Source organism: Octopus sinensis, linkage group LG19, assembly GCF_006345805.1.
Source record: "Octopus sinensis linkage group LG19, ASM634580v1, whole genome shotgun sequence".
NCBI classification, from domain to species: domain Eukaryota; kingdom Metazoa; phylum Mollusca; class Cephalopoda; order Octopoda; family Octopodidae; genus Octopus; species Octopus sinensis.
Genome location: NC_043015.1, coordinates 46256463 through 46275118, shown reverse-complemented (window position 1 = coordinate 46275118; position 18656 = coordinate 46256463). Strand labels below are relative to the sequence as shown.

The 18656-nt window shown below is 38.6% G+C and overlaps 1 protein-coding gene across 3 annotated transcripts in view; it reads right to left on the bottom strand.

Moving 5' to 3' along the window:
* Window positions 1-8120: 8120 nt before the first annotated feature.
* LOC115222236 overlaps window positions 8121-18656 on the bottom strand; it is a 29974-nt gene continuing 19438 nt past the window's right edge. For 2 of the 3 annotated variants that reach the window (XR_003882687.2, XR_005003111.1), the window contains exons 3-7: window positions 17560-17613; window positions 16583-16664; window positions 15510-15609; window positions 11814-11875; window positions 8121-9863 (exon numbers count right to left, since the gene is read on the bottom strand). Coding sequence is in view for 1 of the 3 variants with exons in the window: in XM_029792394.2 (XP_029648254.1) it covers window positions 9741-9863; window positions 15510-15609; window positions 16583-16664; window positions 17560-17593 (339 nt within the window). In the remaining 2 variants the exon portion in view is untranslated. The remainder of the gene's footprint in view (window positions 9864-11813; window positions 11876-15509; window positions 15610-16582; window positions 16665-17559; window positions 17614-18656) is intronic. The other variant, XM_029792394.2, reaches the window with a different exon arrangement.

Sequence of the window (18656 nt, the reverse complement as noted above, 5' to 3'; positions counted from 1 at the left end):
GAAAGCGGTGTGAAAAATTAAATTCCTTCTTTACAGTTTTCCTGCATCGGACTGCAATTAACACCATACTCTGCTGCATGCTAATATTAATTTCGTCAATTTGGACTAAATTCTACTTTAGCATTCTAATTTTGGCGATCCTTCGGTATAGGTACACACGTGACTTTGCTTACATTTCTGAAAATAACAGAAACCCTTTTCTTCCACCCCCCTAAACCCCCCACCCCATATATAAAGAAAAACACTTTTTTGAAATCGCCGAGGTCGACTTCACCTTTTATCCTTTCGGTGTCGATAAATTAAGTACCAGTTACGCACTGGGGTCGATCTAATCGACAATGCCTATGCCTGTCCTTGTTTGTCCCCTCTGTGTTTAGCCCCTTGTGGGTAATAAAGAAATAAGTGCTTACACCGGTACATATACCAAAGGTTCGCCTCTGATTTTTATCAGTAACGATCTTACTAATATTAAATTATCAAAATTCTTAAATAAGTCTGCATTCTGGATTTCCATCAACTTCGTAATTCGGTTATTTGTTTTGTTTGTTTTATTGATTATTATCAACTTGCAGTATCGCCCGGCGTTGCTCGGATTTGTAAGGGAAATAATTATATAAGCATTTTTAGAGATGTAAAGTATAATAGCCATCTAAATATGGCTAACCACAAAGGTTACTGTAGCTTTTTACGTTCTGAGATTTAATAAATTTTTAGAGTGTTACTTCCCTTATATATACCAAAAATACATTAAAAATGGGAAAAATTGATGGTAATTTTTTTTTTAAATCGTAGACTCATCGTAGACGCGCGCTAATACCCAGAAGGGCTCGATATGAATCACGACTATAAGATACCCGGTTTTGGTTAAACTGCACCGCAAAATGTGGGAGTAGTTAGGAATCTAAATCGTAGGAGACAGACAGCACACAACCTCACTTTTATATATAAAGATGTCTTGGAAAGACATAATACAATTCTGACTGTCTGGACGAGTGTTTAAGTGTTATACTTTCAACATCTTTAGCCATATTTAAAGCAACATTACGTAAAGGACCTGAGGTGATGTCTAGAGACGTATTTTTAAGCTAATATTGCATCTTATAAAGCCATCTAATACCCTCTTTTACTTGTTTCAGTCATGTGACTGGCCATACTGGAGCACCGCCTTTAGTCGAGCAAATCGACCCCACAACTTATTCTTTGTAAACCTACTACTTATTCTATCAGTCTCTTTTGCCGAACCGCTAAGTTACGGGCACGTAAACACACCAGCATCGGTTGTCAAGCGATTTTGGGGGGACAAACACAGACACACACATACATATATATATATATATATATACGTATATACGACGGGCTTCTTTCGGTTTCCATCAACCAAATCCACTCACAAGGCTTTGGTCGGCCCGAGGCTATAGTAGAAGACACTCGCCCAAGGTGCCACGACTGAACCCGGAACCGTGTGGTTGGTAAGCAAGCTACTTACCACACAGCCACTCCTACGCCTATGTACAAATACAGCAAGTATTTCTGCAAATCTTTTAAATATTAGAAAGTACAGTTTGGAAAGACAATTTATTTATTCTGTTTTCATTAAAATATAAACTGCAGCTTGCCATTGATTAGCTTTATACTATATTTTACTTTTGTGGTTTTAACCATTTTCATTTTTGTTAATTCTGTTCTTCAATAAATTATTTAACAAAGTGCACTCTCTCTTTACTCTTTTACTTGTTTCAGTCATTTGACTGCGGCCATGCTGGAGCACCGCCTTTAGTCGAGCAAATCGACCCCGGGACTTATTCTTTGTTAGCCCAGTACTTATTCTATCGGTCGCTTTTGCCGAACCGCTAAGTGACGGATGTAAACACACCAGCATCGGTTGTCAAGCAATGCTAGGCGGACAAACACAGACACACAAACACACACACATACATATATATATATATATATATGACAGGCTTCTTTCAGTTTCCGTCTACCAAATCCACTCACAAGGCATTGGTCGGCCCGGGGCTATAGCAGAAGACACTTGCCCAAGATGCCACGCAGTGGGACTGAACCCGGAACCATGTGGTTGGTTAGCAAGCTACTTACCACACAGCCACTCCTGCGCCTATAATTTTTTTTTTCCTTGTGCATAAAAAGTGTGTTTATATGTGTGTGTACATGTGTGTTTGAGAGAAAATTAAGCTCCTTTCCTGTTTCAGTTGTGTATTAAACAAAATTTGGTCAGCCTAACATCAGATGAACCCATGCCCGATGAATGAAATTCTTATCACTTAGGCATAGCAATATGAATAACCTGGTGTTAGAACACAATACATGTATAATTCAGAGTTCAGAGCATTGTAAAATGGGTGACAAGCTCATGTCCTACCTTACCAGATATTTTGAGCATCTCAGCAGTGATTCCAGATGGACCTGGGGCTTTTCCAGTTTACATACTCTTTACTCTTTTACTTGTTTCAGTCATTTGACTGCGGCCATGCTGGAGCACCGCCTTTAGTCGAGCAACTCGACGCCGGGACTTATTCTTTGTAAGCCCAGTACTTATTCTATCAGTCTCTTTTGCCGAACCGCTAAGTGACGGGGACATAAACACACCAGCATCGGTTGTCAAGCGATGCTAGGGGGACAAACACAAACATACACGCACACACACACACATATACATATATATACATATATATACGATGGGCTTCTTTCAGTTTCCGTCTACCAAATCCACTCACAAGGCTTTGGTCGGCCCGAGGCTATAGTAGAAGACACTTGCCCAAGGTGCCACGCAGTGGGACTGAACCCGGAACTATGTGGTTGGTAAGTAAGCTACTTACCACACAGCCACTCCTACTCCTACATGTCTCTAATTGCATAGTAACTTTTTCACACCTCTTTCTTGTCCGAGTTAGTAGTGGTAGAGGTTGTTCTAAAAGCATAAGTGTAACAATAAGAACAGGCTGGACAAAGTTCAGAGAGCTACTATCTCTGAAAGTAACAAAGGGCTTCTCCCTCAGAATAAAAGGCAGACTGTATGATGCCTGTGTATGAACAGCGAAGTTGCATGGCAGTGAGATATGTCATGTGACAACTGAGGACATATGAAGGCTGTGGAGGCACATGGCTTAGTGGTTAGGGTGTCAGCATCATGATCATAAGATTGTGGTTTCAATTCCTGGACCGGGCGACGCGTTGTGTTCTTGAGCAAAACACTTCATTTCACGTTGCTTCAGTCCACTCAGCTGGCAAAAATGAGTAAAGCTGCGATGGACTGACGTCTTGTCCAGCTGGGGAACACATACACCATTGAAACCAGGAAACCGGGCCCATGAGCCTGGCTAGGCTTTAAAAGGGCGCATTTATTTTTGTGGAGGCACGTGGCTTAGTGGTTAGGGTGTTGTACTCATGATCGTAAGGGTGTGGTTTCGATTCCTGGACCGGGCAACACGTTGTGTTCTTGAGCAAAACACTTCATTTTACGTTGCTCCAGTCCACTCAGTTGGCAAAACAGTAAACCTGTGACAGACTGCCGTCCCGTCCAGGTGGGGAATTTCTTTGCCACTGAAACCAGGAAACCGGCCCTTATGAGCTTGGCATTTTCAATCACAAGGCATTAGTCAGCTCGGGGCTATTGCAGAAGATATTTACCCAGGATACCATGCAGTGGGACTGCAAAGAAAATCTAAGAGTGATCCCAAATCCTGGTGTCAAGAAGAGGACATCAGTCTTAGCCTTTGACCTGCAACTTCAAAGAATCTACTAATAAAAAAAGTAGAGGAAAATAAGTCATTGAAAACGAAAACATTTTGAAAGAGAGTTTTATTTAAGGCAAACCAAAAGAAGTGTTAGTTAAAATTTAATGACCATAGAATACTTGAGTTTGGTCTTTGATTTCAGTCCTGTCCTCAATATCAAAGGATGATAGAATCAGCTGTGGTCAGATGCTAAGTGAAACTTGAGTAGACTGTCATATTATATATATATATATATATATATATATACTAGCAGTATCGCCCAGCGTCACTCAGGTTTGTTTCAACCCTTTAGAATTGGAATTTTTGAAATGTAAAAATTTTGCATTACGTAGCTTGTTATTCTCTTTAAGTGAACGTTTTTCTGGTTGAAATACACCGAAAAATGGCGACACAGCAGGCAAAAAATCGTAAAAAATAGGGATTTTCATCGAAAGAAAGCACCTTTTTGATGTAAATAATTTTTGGTGTTAACATGGTCCGATTTGAATTTTATCTTCTACGGAATGAAGAGCAAGCCTTCTTCTATCATACTCTCAATTTTGGTCAACTTGCGCTACAGGGTCTTGGAGGAGATAGTGCTAGTTGAAAGCTACCAAACTTGCCACACAGACAACTTCAGCTTTATATGTATATATATATATATATATATATATATACACACACACACAAACAAAAACATAAGCCAGACTTCAGCAAAAAAGAATGAGCTGAGCTCAACAAATTAAAAGATGATGAAACAATAACAATCAAAGAGGCTGATAAAGGGAGTGCAGTTGTCGTAATGGACACGGTATAGTATATAACTCTAGTACTATCCATATTAGAAGATACAATATATTATGAAAAGGTTCAACACTACAGTCATCAGAAAATAATGAGAAACCTAAAAACTATGTTAAACCTATAAAGAGAAGGGCCCACCGACAAGAAATATGATTATATGACTAACTTCAAAAGTAAATCCAGTCACAATTCTATGGTATTCCTAAGATACACAAAAGTAAGAAAATAAGTAACCCATGCAGGATTGCCACAGACATAATAATCAAGCTCCTTACTCCTAATGACCTCAAATTAAGACCCATAATAGCAGGTCCTGCATGCAAAACCCACCACCTCAGTGACTTATGCGCAGGAGTGGCTGTGTGGTAAGTAGCTTGTTTACCAACCACATGGTTCCGGGTTCAGTCCCACTGCGTGGCACCTTGGGCAAGTGTCTTCTACTATAGCCTCGGGCCGACCAAAGCCTTGTGAGTGGATTTGGTAGACGGAAACTGAAAGAATCCCATCGTATATATGTATATATATGTATGTGTGTGTTTGTCCCCCTAGCATTGCTTGACAACCGATGCTGGTGTGTTTATGTCCCCGTTTACTAGCGGTTCAGCAAAAGAGACTGATAGAATAAGTACTGGGCTTACAAAAGACTAAGTCCCGGGGTCGAGTTGCTCGATTAAAGGCGGTGCTCCAGCATGGCCGCAGTCAAATGACTGAAACAAGTAAAAGAGTAAAGAGTAAGAGTAACCTCTTAAAACCATTCCTCAAACATATCAAAAGCTACATAAGGAACAACCCAGATGTGCTCAATCACCTCTCTAAAACAATAAACAAAAACACCCTACTAGTATCCTTTGATGTAGTCAACCTTTATTCTGATATCCCACCCCCATCCTAGGAATAGAGGCAATTCAATTCTGGCTAGGATGTACTAATAAAAAAAAAATAGGGGCAATAAGTCATAGAAAATACAAAAACATTTTGAAAGATAGTTTTATTTAAGGCAAACCAAAAGGAGTGTTAGTTAAAATTTAATGATTATAGAATACTTGAGTTTGGTTTTTGATTTCAGTCCTGTCCTCAATATCAAAGGATGATAGAGTCAGCTGTGTTCAGATGCTAAATGAAACTTGAGTAGACTGTCATATTTGTCTTCAAAGACAGCTTCTATCATCAAAAATTGGGAACTACAATGGGTACGAAAATGGTCCCCTCCTTTGCTAATCTAGTCATGGGATGTCTAGAAATCAGTCTTTATCGTAAGGTACTAGAAAAATACAGCAACCCATTCTCCCTTTACATAGAAAATAACTGGAAGAGGGGTCTGGATGACTGTTTCATTCGTTGGCATGAAAGTATAGAGAGACTTACAGAATTTCAAGCACTTATGAATGGACTTGACATAAACATTCAATTTACGATGGAATATAACCATCAACAACTTCCATTCCTCGACATCTTCATGAAGAAATCCAACAACAAAATAGAAACAGATATATACTATAAGCCCACAGCCTCCAAGCAATATCTACCATTCAACTCATGCCAACCCAGACACACTAGAATGAATATCCCTTTCAACCTAGCAAAAAGGATTTGTGCTATAGTTTCTAATACAAGCACCAGGGACATACAACTACATGAATTAAAGGATACACTCATTACCAGGAACTATCCACCATCACTAATTGATATAGGTTTTCAACACGCCCAACAACTCAATATCCACGAACTCAGACATCCCAAACTAAAGAAAGATTTACAGCCAAAAGCCCTACCATACATCTCCACACACAACCCCCTTAACAATGAAGCCTTTGACACCATCCTCCAGAACATTCCCCTACTAATAATGGACCACAGAATGAATTTAATCATCCAAACACACACCATCATAAAGAGCAAAAGTCTCCTAACACAAGCCCAAGTACACTTGACAACAAAACTGAAGCCATCAATAAAAGAAATGTGGAAGACCTAACTGTGGTATATCCATCAACCTAATTGAGGGATCAGAGTTCTCTTTCAAACAGGGTCAGCGTTTTACAGTGAAAAACAGCTTTACATGTGCTTTGGAGAACCTAATATATATTTTAGTTTCCTCTGGGTGTTGAGAGCAATACATAGGGCAAACCAAAAACAATCTACATCAAAGGATGGCCCTACATAGAACTCAGATCAAAATTTGGGAATACAGAAAAATAGCATTCAGTGAACACATCATCATTTGTGTCACTAACAAACAACCCAGCTTCATAATTTTTCCCCTCTATAAATTCAGGGATAATGCAACCTGTAGTCAGCACATTAGCAAAGAATCATATTTTATCACAAAATATAAACCCCCTTTTGAATGTGGTAGGTTATACAAAGGCGAAACATGCCACCCCATCAAAATAAGGGTAGAGGAACATCGCAAAGCTGTGACACGAGGAGATATTGATAAATCGGGTATAGCTGATCGTGTATGGAAAAAATGGAGACCACCTCCCCTTGTGGGATGAAGTTAAAATAATAGACAGAGAACACAACTGGAAAATATGAAAACTAAAAGAAGCAGTACATATTCTAGGACACTACAACCTCCTAAGCAGACCGAGTGCAGATATGAATAGCATATGGGAACCGGTATTAAGGAAGGATAGGAAAATATTAGATTTACAAGCACTAAAATTCACTTTATGATTTGCCATGGGCATATAGCATAGTAGTTAAGAACACTAACCCCAAGATTTCAAGTTCGATTCCAGACTGTGACCTTAATAATAATAATAATTACATCAAAAAATACCTTATGAATGAGAACGCAGGTAGGGTCACTCCTCAACTTCGTGAAAGAAGTTCTTTCTCAACTTACTCAAGATCCTTTGTTTCTTTTATAAATGGGAGAGAGATAGATAGAGAAAGATAGAGAGGAAGAGACCAAGAGAAAGGAAGAGTAATAGAGTGGGAAAGTAATAGAGTGGGAGAAAGAAACAAAGAGGGAGAATGTGGTGATAAGAAACAGAAAGGAAGCAACAGAAAGTAACAACCACACCCTCACCCATGCGTAGAGCGGGTCACCTTAAGCTAGCATATATATATATATATATATATATATATATATAAAGTTAATCCAAACATTAAAACACAAAGAGAAAATACAACAACACGAGGACGTGGAACAAATATAGTATTATTGGACGCTCAGGAAGGAAGGGAAGAAGGAGGGTTTTACGTTTCGAGCAGAGCTCTTCGTCAGAAACATAGGAAAAGGAAAGATCCAGAGAAGGAAGACGGAGGGAAAAAAATCGGAGGATTATATATATATATATATATAATATATATATATAAATCGGAGGATTATATATATATATATATATATATATATATATATATATACATATATATATATTTAAGTAGGTGAATGAATTATCCTAGTATGGATAATCGGTTAACCGATACCTGGGTAGCAAATTCACGTCAGAAAACACGGTTAAAGCTACATGCCAAGGACAGAAACCCCGTGTTCTTCTGTGGAAATTTGTGTGTTTTCTTTATATGAATAAATGAAAGAATGGAGTCGAACGAAGATTTTAACAAAATTCCTTTATTCTGGACACATGTTTCGAAGACTGCATATTCTTAATTCCGAAGGAATAAAGGGTGCATTATGCCATCTTCTCATCAGGAAAGACAAGGAACCTATATCAGCCTCAAGACGAACAAAGACTTTTTGATGACTGCCCACATGGTGTCCACAGTGATAATGAGTGTTTTTTATTTTAAATAATACGTTATAAGCAATGATGTCAACATTGGTTGGAAGGAGAAAGTTCTAAAAATAGGAAGGGGACAATATGTATGCTGAATGTATGGGGATGCACGGGTGTATGCTTTTGTTAATGAGTTTGAGTGTTTATGTGTGTGTATGTATATAACCGCATTTGTGTCTCTGTGTGTGTGTGTGCGTAATTGTGTGTGTGGGGGGGGGACAATTGTCAAATATATTTAGTAGTGAGGTGACAAATTTGTGTCTGTGTGTTTGATTGTGCGTATGATAGAGAGAGAGAGAGGGGGGGTAGAGAGAAAGAGATAAACATACGCCAACGATATTTAGTAGTAATGCTTCATGGAACGGAGTAGACAGAAAGCATCTGTCTATGGCAGTGGTGTAGACGTGAAACTAATTATTAAAATCAAAGAGGTTATCTATATTAATCATCATTCATATTAGTGGAAAGTGTGCTTCTGCCAATGCTTGCACTTATAGGATTTTTCTATTATTGTGTTTACCAAGGGGAACTTGGCGAAAAGGATATAGAAGAGTTCGGAATTACAAATGCCACAATATTTCCTGCCCTTATCAAAAGGAAAGGATACAGACAATATGGACCAATCCAGCTTGAAAGTTATATTGCTGTCCTTAGGACGCCAAACCAATTTACTTAGTCCTGTACTTTGTTGTTTTCTCTTATCTCGGAAAGTTGAATAATGATTGGAAATTCTCTGGGATAATCAAGAAGTTGTCGCACCAATATAGAAGAAGACATCAGTACCAGAAGAAATTTTACACTGGTAAATGGAATTTTTAATTTTGGAATTACTGGACAAGAACTTTAATCTGTTAGGGTTTTCCTCCGAGATTAAGATGGAGTTTTTATTGTTATGATTGCTGTTAATATTACTGCTAGCATTAACCACTACACTATTTCTATTATTGTTATTATTATTAAATGTACTATAACCGGCAATATCCCTGACAACAGAAATGTTGTTGTTGTTATCATCAACACTACCACTGTTATTAACCTGACTAATGCTATTATTAATATTATCATTGCTAATACTAATGCTGTTACGAATGTTGCTACTATCAATACTATTTCTATTATTATTATTGTATGTTTGGTTGGAATTGGTAAGAATAGTGTTGGAACTCTTGGGTGAAGAATCTTTGTTTAGCAGCTTGTTATTACGGGAAGCTGCTTGGTTGAGTAACGATGTGACTGACTGATTTTTGCTTGGAATGTGCTTGCTTATATTAAGATCCAGAAGGATAGATATATCATTGAGAACAATAGATTTAGTTAGTGGTCTTGTTGTCTCCATTCTAGCTTTTCGTGAAGTAGAAGAGGTTAGAAAGGATCAAGTATAGAAAACACTGTAGCAGTGTTGATTCAAATTTGGCTATGGTGGATCAAATCCACTTCATGCATACAAGATTCACTATAGAGGAACAAAAAGAAAATGTGTGTATATATTTTTATATTTTTGTGTGTCTTCCTTCAAGGTAGATAATATATCTTGTTCTTCATCTTCAGCAGTTTCAAACGGAATATGTTTGATGACCTAAAAAGAATAATAATAAAACAGAAAAATTAAATTTAGAAAATTTAATTGTATATATATGCACAAGTCTGGTTGCATGGTAAGAAGTTTGCTTCCAGCTACATGGTCCCAAGTTCAATCCGACTGCGTGACACCTTGGGTAAGTGTCCTCAACTATAGCCTGAGACTAACCAAAGCCTTGTGAGTGGATTTGGTAGACAGAAACTGAAAGAAGCCTGTTGTGTTTGTGTGTGTAATATGGTTGGATAATATCTATAGCTTACATTGGTTTGGACAATGACACCATTCAATTAACTGAGCCTATAACTCATTGAATTATAGAATTGTAATGTCAGCGGCTGAGTACTCCACAGACATGGCCCATAATTCCAAGCAGAATCAGTATAAGAATATGTGACAAGGCAGGACCCTTGAATTATGGGCACAATCCACTTGACAAGTCTCCACATAAATTCCTGCCTCACCAATTTCACACCCAAGGCTTTGGATCAACATGTATCTAAAGCAGTGCTTTTCAAACTTTTTGCTGGAGCGGAACCCCAAGGAAACATTCCACTGGCTCGAGGAATCCCTGTGCAATAATTTAATAGTCTTATGCACACATATCTGTACAGGAGAATTAAAAATTACTGCCGATTTTAGCAGTTTTGTAACTTCTTGCGGAACCCCTGGACTGTACTGGCGGAACCCTAAGGTTCCTCAGAACCCTGGTTGAAAACCACTGATCTAGAGTAAAAAATATTTGCCCCCCCAATGCCACACAGTGGGATCAAATCCAGGATCTTGCAATCTCAAAGCAAATATTTTGAACCCTTAACTATACCTGCATTGCGCACCTATACTCCGAAGGAAATCCCTCCTTACACTGAACATCAACAACCTCATCAATAGGAATTCTCTTGGAGGAATGTACAGTTGCCATGCATGAACACTACCTCTCCTCTTCAGACTAAAAGTAAATTGGATGGAAGCACTCCGTCGGTTACGACGATGAGGGTTCCGGTTGATCCGAATCAACGGAACAGCCTGCTCGTGAAATTAACGTGTAAGTGGCTGAGCACTCCACAGACACGTGTACCCTTAACGTAGTTCTCGGGGATATTCAGCGTGACACAGAGAGTGACAAGGCCGACCCTTTGAAATACAGGTACAACAGAAACAGGAAGTAAGAGTGAGAAAAAGTTGTGGCGAAAGAGTACAGCAGGGATCACCACCACCCCCTGCCGGAGCCTCGTGGAGCTTTTAGGTGTTTTCGCTCAATAAACACTCACAACGCCTGGTCTGGGAATCGAAACCGCGATCCTACGACCGCGAGTCCGCTGTCCTAACCACTGGGCCATTGCGCCTCCACTAAAAGTAAATTACACTCTTGCTAAATACATACTTAGTGGTTAGGGTGTTGGTTGTTAGTGGTTAACCATGCAATGGACTGGCATTCCATTCAGCATAGATGTTGTAATCTTGGTCATTGTTATGCTGTGGAAACCAGATCTTTTCGGTTTGAACAGCAGTTTTTAACATAATTTCTAGGTAACTAAAATATTTTTAACTTTGTATACTGGTAGAATGTGTTTATAAAACTTCATTTTCTCTTGGCTTTATTGAGAAAATTCTGTAGTTTATAACATATTTCGTCTTTAATTTCTTGCATTTCGGCAATTTTAACCAATCACTGGCGTCTATTGAATTAAAAGCATTCTATGCTGTATGAATATGTCCCTCGTTAAAGAAACAGATTGGGTTTATTTACATTTGTGAAGAAAAAAAAGATACCCTTCCCCCACCACTAACCCTAAAGTCATGGGAGCTGTGCTGTTTTCTGACTTTGTAAATATGCCCACGGGTGTTAGATGGGTGGAGTTTGAAAAGGTGCTCACTCTGGTGATGGCATTGAGAGTTTTTGTTTTTGATATTTTTTTTTTAGTAGGAAAGAAGAAAAAAACTACTTACAATTAAAAAAGCACGCACCAAGATCCATAAGTAAGAGTTATGGTATGATTTCTTTTATTTAGCTGTCATAAAAGAAAAAGTAGCTTTATGTACTACTAGCAGTATCGCCCAGTGTTGCTCGGGTTTCTAAGGGAAATAACTATATAAGCATTTTTAGAGAGTTACTTCCCTTATATAACCCGAGCAAAAATCATTAAAAATGCGGAAAAATTATGGTAAATTTTTTTTAAATTGTAGACGCACGCTAATACCCAGAAGGGCTCGATATGAATGACGACTATAAGATACCCACTTTTGGTTAAACTGCACCGCAAAATGTGGGAGTAGTTAGGAATCTAAATCGGAGGAGACAGACACTCACACACACAACTTCAGTTTTATGTATAAAGATGAGTATATTTGTGAGAAGAGTAATTAGTCAGGAAGTGTAGTATAAGGGACAAGGTGTGATTCACTTACCTCTCAGGTTCCCTTGCAGCATCAGCTTTCAGGCTAGGCTACATGTGAAGATGCTGTATGCACTGGAGCCCAAGTTTAGTGTGACATCTGTGAAGTTTACGATAGTGAGGTTGGTGTCTGTTGTTATATTGTGTCCCATGGAGCCTAGTGTGCTAGACAGGTCCTTTCTAAGCCTATCAAGGGTGTGCCTATTGGCTCCTCTGGAGATGGCCAGAGTGTCATCTCTGTAGAGACCAAAGAGCACTGGAAGGAACTTCTATCCTAAGGTATTCAGAAAGGTGGCGAGCTGGCAGAAATGTTAGCACGTCGGGCGAAATGCTTAGCGGTATTTCGGCTGCCGTTACGTTGTGAGTTCAAATTCCGCCGAGGTCGACTTTGCCTTTCATCCTTTCGGGGTCGATAAATTAAGTACCAGTTACGCACTGGGGTCGATGTAATCGACTTAATACCTATGTCTGTCCTTGTTTTTCCCCTCTGTGTTTAGCCCCTTGTGGGTAATAAAGAAATAGGTATTTCGGCTGCCGTTACGTTGTGAGTTCAAATTCCGCCGAGGTGGACTTTGCCTTTCATCCTTTCGGGGTCGATAAATTAAGTACCAGTTACGCACTGGGGTCGATGTAATCGACTTAATACCTATGTCTGTCCTTGTTTTTCCCCTCTATGTTTAGCCCCTTGTGGGTAATAAAGAAATAGGTATTCAGAATGTAGAGCCTAATGAGGTCAGGAATGTCAGCACTGTCATAGGCTCCCATCACCATAATGAAGGAACCCTCGGGGTCAGACTGCTTGACCCATGTCAACCTTTATTGAACAGCACTATTTTACTAGCATCTAAGATGGCAGCTACGTCTCTGTCACTAAAATCGGTGAAGCATCTAGCAAAGGAAAGTACTTTGATCAGTAACTCTTGTGATATAGATGGGTAAAAGTCAACTATGTCTAATTAGGTGAACACTGTTCTACCCTGCCTCTGGGTGCTTACTAATCACATGGTTCCAAGTTCAGTCCCACTGCATGGCACCTTGGGCAAATGACTTCTAGTATAGCCTTGGGTCGACCAAAGCCATGAGTGGATTTGGTAGACAGAAACTGAATGAAAACTGTCATATGTTTGTGTGTGTATATATATATATATATATAAATGGATGAATGAATTATCTTCTGTTTACAGTTAACATGAAAAATTCAATAAACAGTTACCAGGGTAGCAAAATTCATGCAAGTAACAAGGATGTAGCGACCTATTCAAAGGTAGAAACTCCGGGTTAATGAGCAGTAATTTGTGTATTATAAGTAAATAAATGGAGCTGAATGAAGATGTTATTAAAATTCTTTTACTTATATATTTATATATATATATATATATATATATTTATATATATATATATATATATATATATATATATATATATATATATATATATATATACGTTTAAATATTTGTTGTGCAGGAATTTTTATATATATATAAATTTTTTTTTCGATTCGATTTATTATTATTATTACTAGTATTGTTGTTATACATACATGCATACATACATACATACAAGCATATGTAATGATAATAATAAGTGGATGTAAACACATGAACAAAATAAGAATAAACAAAAACAACAAAAACAAAATACAAATTACATGAACATATATAAACAGAAGATACAAATATTACAGGCATCTCCCCACATACACACACTAAATAAACATAGACACACATAGAGATATAAGCATGCGCAAATGAAGACATACAATAGAAATACAAAATGACTGACGGTTAGTAAAGAGAGACACAAATAAGAAAGAAGAAAACAAAGGACCACTGATGCGGTCACAGGAGTGTGACAAAAGAACTCTGGCCAAAATAAAATTAAGATTAATGTAAAAAATAAATAAAACTGAAGCAAAATAACACCAAATATATAGTGCATGTGTTTTTATTGGCTAAACTGGCAAAATGACCATTCCGAAATATAACAATATATATATATATTATATATATATATTTTTTTTTTTTTTATTATAGAAGGAGCTTCTGCAGGACTAGAACTGTTTCATTCAAATGAAATCATCAGGAAGCTTGGTGTCAAGAATAGTTTTGGCATTTATACATTTAGGCAGATTTAAAATAAATTAATTTACTCTGCTATGTATTGAGTACCTTATTTACTGTGGTTAACCCCGACTCAACCCGGGACCTATATATATATATATATATTGGTAAAAACGGTAAGATAACAAAAGAAAGAAAGAGACCTCAATATTATGTAAATAGAGGAATTTATCTGTAAATGTAATATGTGATATTTGGTAGCCAAGATAAAACTCTGAGTTTTGGATGCCGAGGTGGAAATCCATGCCACTATCTCTTCAGTTGTCCGACCAAAAGAAAAAGGGAAATTACTGTGTTATTGACGCTATTCAGACAAAAGTGCTATTCAAATGACAGCTAATTAGGGTAAGGCGTAAGCGTGCCTGTTCATACGTACACATGTGCACTCGCACACCCACGTGCATACGCATACATCACTAGAAAAGCGTACACATCTTCATTTGAATAGCGCTGGTCTTTTTTCATAGCGTTTTTCCGATGGCCGGATAACTGAAGAGATGGTGGTGTGGATTTCCACCTCGGCATCCGAAACTCAGAGTTTTATCTTGGTTACCAAATAATTGTCACATATTACATTTACATATATATATATATGTATGTGTGTCTGTGTGTGTATTTTTGTGTGTCTGTATTTGTCCCCACCCCCCACCATCACTTGACAACCAATGTTGATATGTATAGGTCTCCGTAACTTAGTGGTTTGGAAAAAGAGAGTGATAGAATAAGTACTAGGTTTACAAAGAATAAGTCCTGGGGTCGATTTATTTGACTAAAGGCAGTGCTCCAGCATGGCTGCAGTCAAATGACTAAAACAAAAGAATATATATGTATATTTAAATTTCCCATCTACCAAAAAAGAAATACAATATAAGACGATAAGCACAACAAAGAAGACAACACAGGAGGGAGAAGTTTTAAGAAATGTATTTGTTTAAAAAAGGGATAGACATGATTCTATCTCAGTGGTTCTCAAACAAGTCTTGCTCTACAGATTCTGGAGCTAAAGAAGAAGACATTTGCCCAAGGTGCCACACAGTGGGTATGAACCTAAGGCCAAAAAGTTGTTGACCAAGTTTCTTAACTACACAGCCATGCACGACTACAATGTAAAAAATAATAAGAATACTTACTGTTACGCTCGGTTGATGACCTTGCTCAAGCTGTCTACTCAAGTCAAGTCGGTAATATTTCTTGCTTCCATTAATTACAATTTCCCCAATGAGATTGGTCCTGTAAAATGAATTATGAATCTGACAAACACTAGAATCATATACATCATCATCATCATCATCATCATTTTAATGACTGCCTTTTTTTATGCTAACCTGGGATATATTGAGGCAGGTTCTTCTAGATATCTGAATGCTCTCCCTGTCATCAACCTTCATTTGTTTCTGAATATTACTTTTGTCTTTTTCTTTTAAATGACAGCCCACTCAAGTACTGCCCATGTTTCAGCAACAAATAACGTAAACAGTAACTCCACCTAATACAATACAAGGACATTGCTTTTTACAGTATGCAAACAATATCAAGACCCCGTCACCCCATAATTCATGCAGTGACCTACGTAAAAAGCACCATCCAATCGTGGCCGTTGCCAGCCTCGCCTGGCCTCTGTGCCGGTGGCACGTAAAAAGCACCATCCGTCCATGGCCGTTTGCCAGCCCCATCTGGCACCTGTGCCGGTGGCACGTAAAAAGCACCATCCGTCCATGGCCGTTTGCCAGCCCCATCTGGCACCTGTGCGGGTGGCATGTAAAAAGCACCCACTACACTCACAGAGTGGTTGGCGTTAGGAAGGGCATCCAATCGTAGAAAAACTGCCAGATCAAACTGTCTACCTCAAGCTGTGTAATCTGGCTCCCAAGGTGAGATTTCTTAAGTACCACTGACAAACATTCTTGAGCAAGGCACTTCATTTCACATTATTCCAGTACACTCAGCTGGGAATGTTTGTCAGTGGTACTTAAGGATTATTAACTCTGTGATGGATTAGCATCTCATTCAGGAGTAGGGGATGCTTGTAATCCCAGCCTCAAAAATAATAGAATTGCAATCCTGTTTAACTCACCAATAATGGAATAAAAAAAAATCAGCCAAAATTCTAAACCAACGATGCAGATGATGATTGTGATGATGATGATGATAGCGAGGATTGTGACAAAGATGGTGATTAATAGAAATTAAATATTTCACCTACCCTTCTATGTATGCATCGGGATCTGAACCAGTTTTCATATCTGACCATTTTACAGTCTGAGTGTCTGGGGCGGTACCAGTTACTGAAATGGTTAATAATAAAAATAAAATGAAAAGAAAGACAGAAAAAATTGCTTTGACAAACTGACTAAAGTTTAAGTAAATAAAGCAGGCATGCGTTGCCATAGCTGTTAAAAAAGTTTGTTCACAGTTATGTACTTTTGGGTCAATCACAAGGCATGGTACCTTGGGCAAGTCTCTTCTATTATAGTCTTGTTAGTGGATTTAGTAGATGGATGCAGAAAGTAGCCTATCATATGTGTCTGTGCATATATGTATATATATATATCTATGGGTGTATGTGTTTGTATTTGTCCACCACCACTGCTTGAAATAAGAAAAAGATGATAATGGTAAATTAGACAAAAATAAGCAAAGAAGGAAGAGAGACAGCAATTAACAAAGAAGGAGTGGCTGTGTGGTAAGTAGCTTGTTTACCAACCACATGGTTCCGGGTTCAGTCCCACTGCATGGCACCTTGGGAAAGTGTCTTCTACTATAGCCTCGGGCCGATCAAAGCCTTGTGAGTGGATTTGGTAGACGGAAACTGAAAGAAGCCCGTCGTATATATGTATATATATATATGCGTGTGTGTGTTTGTGTTTGTCCCCCTAGCATTGCTTGACAACCGATGCTGGTATGTTTATGTCCCCGTTACTTAGCGGTTCGGCAAAAGAGACTGATAGAATAAGTACTGAGCTTACAAAAGAATAAGTCCCGGGGTTGAGTTGCTTGATTAAAGGCGGTGCTCCAGCATGGCCGCAGTCAAATGACTGAAACAAGTAAAAGAGTAAAAGAGAGAGAAGGTAAAGAGGAAAAGCAAGGCAAAAGGAAAGGAAGGAAGGAAGAAAGCAAGCTGGAAGGATGCGAAAAAGCAAACATGCGAAATAGGGAAAGATGTATATATTTAAGAGTTACCGCTATCAAACGAATAACAGGCATGGCCAGCCATCACGCAGATCTTTTAATGAGCTGTTGGAGGAAAAAAAAATACAATATAAGACAATAAGCACAAAAAGAAGACAACACAGGAGGGAGAAGTTTTAAGAAATGTATTTGTTTAAAAAAGGGATAGACATGATTCTAACTCAGTGGTTCTCAAACATTTTTCACCTGTGAACCCTTTTGAAACCTGTTTTATTTGGATGGACCTCCATAGCCATTCGATGTGTGTAAAAAAACATCCTACTGTACTCTTATAATGAAATATTATTAGGGATTATATAAAAAAAATTGTTAAAATATTTTGTGGATAGAAGTATAGCCAATTTTGTATTGTATTGGCATCCTTTCTGTCTCGGGGGACAATGGAGTTGCGTATGTTTTTTTTTTTTTTTTTTTTGAGGGTCTAGTCCGGCTTTTATATTTCATGTCCTGATAAATTTCCTGCTGTGGCTGTGTAGTCCTATCCTGGACAAACACTCCCTCTGGCAGGTACCGCAAATGTAGCGAAGACTGTTCCTGGCTGGTTGTAGTGCCATAGTCTCTTGTTTACGTCTCTTCCTTTCTTTCCATTTCTCCTCTCTCTCTCTGTCACTCCTTTGTATTCCCTCTTTTACGGTACGTCGCCATTCTCCACGGTTGCCGGCAACTGCCTCCCAACCGCTAATATTGATGTTGCAGGCCTTCATGTCCCTTTTGCAAACACCTTGTATCGTAAGATCGGTCTACCCACAGACCTAGTACCCTAGCAAGCTCTCCGTAGAGTATGCCCTTGGGGATTCTGCCATCTTTCATACGGCTAACATGCCCAAGCCATCTCATACGTCTTTGTGTGAGGAGTGCAAACATGCTTGGTATTCCTGCTTGCCTGAGGACATCTTTGTTGGGGATATGATTCTGCCATTTGATGCGGAGGATTTTTCGGAGGCAGCGCAGGTGAAAGATGTTTAGGCGATGCTCTTGGCGTGTGTATAGCGTCCAGGTCTCGCTTCCATACAGTAGAGTGCTGAGTACACATGCCTGGTAGATCTTCATTTTCGTTGTCTTGGTCAGCTTATTGTTGTCCCAAGCCC